This window comes from Pyxicephalus adspersus, chromosome 2, assembly GCF_032062135.1.
Source record: "Pyxicephalus adspersus chromosome 2, UCB_Pads_2.0, whole genome shotgun sequence".
In the NCBI taxonomy this organism is placed as follows: Eukaryota; Metazoa; Chordata; class Amphibia; order Anura; family Pyxicephalidae; genus Pyxicephalus; species Pyxicephalus adspersus.
The window spans coordinates 12,700,053-12,705,999 of NC_092859.1; the positions used below are offsets into that span (position 1 = coordinate 12,700,053).

At 43.1% G+C, this 5,947-nt stretch overlaps 1 protein-coding gene across 1 annotated transcript; it reads right to left on the reverse strand.

The window, feature by feature from the left end:
• On the reverse strand, nt 1-1,945 carry TIMM29 (translocase of inner mitochondrial membrane 29). The gene is made up of 2 exons (XM_072399573.1): nt 1,787-1,945; nt 1-876 (listed from the first exon to the last, which is right to left on the reverse strand). The coding sequence occupies exons 1-2, from the start codon at nt 1,905-1,907 to the stop codon at nt 155-157; spliced, it is 843 nt and encodes a 280-aa protein (XP_072255674.1). The 5' UTR covers nt 1,908-1,945; the 3' UTR covers nt 1-154.
• Between the last annotated feature and the right edge of the window lie 4,002 nt (nt 1,946-5,947).

Below are 5,947 nucleotides of genomic sequence, written 5' to 3' on the forward strand. Positions count from 1 at the left end.
TTCTGTCTCTAAAATATTTATCACCATACAAGTAATATATGCACATTTGGACATATAAATGGACATGCATAAATCAGCAATATCTAGAAATAAATAAGTCCCAGTGTCTATCTATGAGAGAAAGCAGAGTTCTCAAAATGTGTCATCTTTCAGTTCAGCTTTCATTTTGTTTCACTGCCTGATCAATGGCATCGGCCCGATTCACTGACTGAACAACGCCATCGGCCTGATTCACTGACTGATCATTGGTCTGATTCACTGCCTGATCGATAGCATCCATCTGATTCACTGCCTGATCCTCTGGCATTACAACCGGGATGTATTTGCTCTCGTAGAGCTTCTCATTCTCCTCGGAGTGAAGATCATTATAGGAAATGGTCCTCATGTGCTCGGGGAGATAAACAAACTCCTCCTCATTGATATCAAAGTCATTCATCTTATTCTGGAGAAGCCACCAACGTCCAAAGAAACCAACATCCAGCACTCTGTTGGGGAACTCTGTCCAGCGAGGCTTCAGATGGGAGCACTGCGTGGAGTACAGATCACATTCGCCATCATAGGGAGCTTCGTACATAAGCGAGAAGATGGTGAAGTTGATGTAGCGCAGACGTCCTTCGTTGCCCAGCTCCATCAGTCTTTGTATGTGCTGGTCAGATTTCCCGTTTCTTGTCCAGGGGGAGAGGAGGAGGAGATCGGAAGAAGCCTCCAGCAGGGAGGACTGGAATGAGTCCTCAGTGGGCGCTTTGGAAGAGCATACACCTATACCCGCAAGAAGAGAAATGTAGAAAGCAGCTTTGCCCGGGCGTTCCTTGGCACCAACAACAATGTCCTTGCAAGCTTCACGATAGTCATGTAGGAGGCTCTTGGTCCAGACAACTGGCAAAAGAAAATGTATAGTTAGGAAATGGAAAGCAATGACCTTGGCACCTCGGACTCGTGAAATAAGAGAGAAGGCAACTAAGAAAATACCCCCAAGCATGTCAGTGCTCGGAGCCCCTTATCTCCTCCACCAGCTGTAGATGTTATTCCTAAAGCTTTGCCCATATAGGACTAAGAATCATTCTATAAAAAGCCGGAACCAAATCTGCTTTATTACAGAACCTGCCAATACCAAAAGCTTTTAGATAACGGGTAGAACATGGCCTCCCCCTGCCATGCATTGCTCAGGGCGGGGGTGACTGAATGCAAGGATTGTCACCCTGTGTAAGCTCCGACACATCCAACATGGACCTCACTCAGCGTCTGAGATGTGAGGAATGGGAATACAGGTGGATCACGTAGAAAGCTTTGAAGAGAACCTGTCACTTTACCATGATTGGCGTCTATAAGATTACACCGCCTCCCTATAGTGCCACCTTCATGGCTGAGCAAAATGATAAGCTTGGCCATCACAGGAAGTGACAACCGTAATCGTTGACTTTCTTGATAAAGTCGATATTTGCATATCAAAGCTTTCCAGGTTCCTGGTGACCGAGGAGAAAGCTGTGGGCAGGTAAAGGAACCTCCATGCACGATCAGTTCAGGAATTCTCAGAATATATTGGGTTTGGGCTTTTAGTGCAGCATGACAGGCCTGATTTATATGTAACAGGAACCTGTGGAAGGCCTGCCTTTCCCAATCATTGTTAGTCACAGAGCAGTTACCCCCTACCATAAGATATGACATTCTTAGTCATAGGCAGCAACACAACCTACTGCTGACATTTGTCCCTGCAAGGTAACAGAAGCAAAGCAGCACGTGTGCCCTGGACAAACATGGCGGCTTTGTACTCTTTCCCCACACTCACCGAACTTCTTGTTCTTCATCCGCTCCCAAAAACTCGGCTTCAGTTGCTCCGCCACCGCCACCGGGGCCGCACTGCTAGAGCACGACCTCCGCAAAAGTACACCGACATACCGCCAGGCCATTGTCTTCCGCCAGCACCGCAGCCATTTCCGGCTTATTTGCCCTTACATGTGCTTTGCTAAACATTGCCCGATGGAAACATGGAAACTTGGCAGGGAGGTTCCGGTTTGAGATTTATTTTAACATTTCTTTGACCCAAAGTCAAAGTTAAACAATACACTGATGTGGTATCGCAGCTGCAAGTACAGATAAATGACAAAACAGGCAATAATCAAATTTTTATTACAGAACAGAGGAAGAGCTATGGGAAGGTGTTCTGTCATATAATGCTACCTATCAGATTTTACTGCTTTGCTCAAACTTTTCAGCATGAACAGGGAACCCTATAGCTAACAGCACCACACATTTAATCTCCCTTTGCTAGGTACACACCTGCAATAATTGTACAAACAACTTACAACAGATGAACGAATATGCACAATTATTTTGAACAATTGTATTGTGCACAATTCTGTACATGCTGTAACGCTACGATTGTTCAAATATAATCCACCAATGTACATTCGCTAGATAAGATCATTTAAATGAGCAATGATCACTGAATGACTGTACACACAATAGATTGCCAACGATCGTCGCCCAATCAGATCCGCCAGGACGGTCGTTCGTTTCCAGCGACAATCCTCATTCATCGGCGGCGTTGTTCACTTTTTTGTTAACGATTATCGGACGATTGGTTGCTAGTCATTCTTTTCCAACGATAATTATTGCACGGGTATACGTAGCCCTACAGGATTCTGAGGCATTAAAACAATGTTGCCTAAAATTCTATTATCATGTTACTTTGGGGGTGCAATGTCAGGACCCTGGTCTGCTGGTTTCTCAAACTTGGAATGAAGTTGGGGCCCCCCAGGACTATCAGACTTTGTATAGATTTGATAGAAAAGTTTTGCCTTCTTTAAATCCTACAAACTTGTAAAGAAGTGTTTCTTGACCCTGTATAACATGGGGGAACCCCTAACACAACCTTTAGGTCTTTGGGGAAACACAAATTACTAAATCCACAAATCACAATATATTAGCATGATGGTCAATGGAAAGAATGTCACCCGTACAGACAGACAAAAAAATCATTGGTGTCACTGATGACTGAGCTGAGAGGTGCAAATTGCTCAAGGAATACCTCTGAAGTATTCAACTCTGAAGAACTTCAATCTCTGAAGCTGTGTTCCTCAAACAAGGTTCCTCCAGAGGTTGCTGGGGGTTCCATGAGCAATTTGTGCCCCTCAGGTCAGTATAGGTGACAGCAATGATAATTCGGCCAACTGTAGGGGTGATATTCTTCCCACTGACCACCATACTAATATACTGTGAACTGTGGATATAGTAATTATAGAAGGGTCTCTCTGAAGACCTGAAAGTTATTTCAAGGGCCCCCCATGTTAAAAAGGTCAAGAAACACCAACTCTGAGATTTATTAAAAGCATGGATGAAAAACACTGGTCTAGACCTTTCACAACAAAATCACCCTTTATTCCTAATGCATTGAGATGATGAAGCGGAGATGGCACTTTCCTAAGGATAGATGGAGAAGACAACCAGCTCGGTTTATGGCTCCACAAAAATCCCTCAGGAATCCTGTTCTAAATTGTATTCCCAACCTGTACCCCAGAGTTGGTGTTGGAAAGGCTATGGGCACAACATAACAATTTTCCAATGCTGGTAGGAACCCCCAAAGATACACCTACTATGGGTGGAGGTTCACTACCTCATAAAACAATTAGCACATGGGAGTAACTTCTTAACCCATTACCTCATCTCCTTTATTGGTCCATGATACCCCATTGATGAATAGAAATGCTCTATTCTATAAACCTAACACTGGGAAATGTTTGCTTCCTAGATACTGGTGACTGGACAGAATTTCTAAAATGAAACATTGGTTGACTGGAATACTACTCTGAAAATCTGCCCCTGTACATCAGACCACATCTAGAATATGCAGTCCAGTTTTGGGCACCAGTTCACTAAAAGGACATTGTAGAATTGCAGAGAGTGCAGAGAAGGGTAACTAAACTAATAAAAGGAATGGAGGAGCTCAGCTATGAGGAGAGATTAGCTGAACTGAATCTATTCTCCCTTGAGAAGAGACCTATAAGGGGGGATATGATCACCCTGTATAAATATATAAATGGCAGAGTACAAGTTCCTAAACAAAATGGTGGAGCTGCAATATGATTAGCTATAAAGTCATAGCAAAGGCTAAGGGATGCTCTCCAGAGAACAGCTAATCCAGGGAATTTCTGATTGCCTAAGGGGATCAGGTAACATTTTTTGTCCTGTTAGAGCAAAATGGAGCATGAATTATAAGGTTTTGCTTCGCCTTCCTCTGGATCAGCCTTGAGTACAGGTTTTTGAATATGCAGGTTCTTTATTTATGTATTCATATTTTTTTACCCTAATATTATATTACAGGATTTAAATAGCGCCAACATATTACGCTGCGCTGTACATTAACTAAGGATGCAAATGACAAACAAATACAGACGGTGACACTGGAGGAAGGGACCCTGGCCCGAAGAGCTTACAATCTAGTAGGTGGGGGAAGACTTTATACCAGAAGGCAGTGAAGTAAAGGGGAGGAGGGTTGGTTGACCTCAGTTTCATATTAAGTGGGGGTTAAGCCTCCAACCCAATACCAGCAAGTAGGTAAAGCCGAATTTAATTGAAGATCCTACAAGGCTGAATGATAGGTACCCCATGAGGTTATTAAAGCTGGTATAGATGCAAGTGGCTCAGAAAAGTCCTGGAGTTGATACAACCCTAATTGTAGCCAGAAGGTCAAAAAGTGATTGCAGAGAACATCCATATTACCCAATCTTGCATATAACCCCAGAATACAAGGAGGTTGGAAGAGGGGAAGGTTGACCACAATTTTATTTCTTGTAGACAACTAAGCCTCTAACTGAATAACAGCAAGCTGAATTTATTAGACAAGCTTACATGGCAGAGCAGAGGAACCCCATAGAGCTGGTGTAGGTACAAATGGCCCTTGATAGACCTAGCTTGGTAGCAGGGACACCCCCATGGGCTGGCATTGATACAACCCTTGATTGTTGCAAGGAACATTCATTTTTACCCAAATCCGAGCAGGTACCCTGGAAGGCAGGAAGGGTTCACCACAGTTTTGTTTCTTGTGAGGACTAAGCCTCCAAGCCAATGGAAGCTGAGTTTACGATCCTATATGGCCAAGCCCAGAGTACCCCATACAGATGGGATTGATAGAATTGGTTCTCAACAGACCCAGCTTGGTAGCAGGGACACCCCAAGGGCTGCACTCCATACTTTACCTGATCTTAGCCAGGAGAAATGATCACAAAGTCTAATTTTACCAAATCTAGGTAATGAAGTTGGGGGTGGAAGGGTTGATCGTTATCAAGCCAAGCCACCAACCCATGGCAAGTAGGTGAAGCCGAATTTAATCAAATATCCTACAAGGCTAAATAGACAGTATTTTTATTTTGCTTTAACTTTTCTTCTTTACTTTATAAGGAGGCTAAAAAGTTTCTACATGATGGTTGTTACTAATTGTTTTATATATATATACATTTTCCTACTTTTTATTACTATGACAGAGGCCAGTGAGCGGCTATGTGATAGGATAATGCAGTCTATTTTATGAAGAGGGGTCTATCACACCCCCACTATGCGTCCAGCACAGTGACCAGCCTCTATGGAATGGAACACACCTTCCTATACTTAGCTATACCAACTCTAAAGTTCTCAAGTTATATCTTACACTTTTTATACTGATTTGCACAGTATTGAGGGAATGTTCAGAAGTTTTTACATCTTACAAAGTGTGATACTAATACCTGCTTTTGCCAGCAGTAGCCCTCATCAAACATGGCGCTTGCGCTTTCCTGAATTCAATTCGTTTGCCAATCAGAGGGCAGCTACGGAATGTGCCACTCTGTGAGAAAAGGATGAAAAGTCTTTGCTGAGAAAAAAAAAAGGTAACTGTAAGTGTGAAACGCAGTCAGTTACCCGCTTGAGTGTATAAAAATAAAGTGTAACGCCTTTCGAGATTCATTACTGTGAG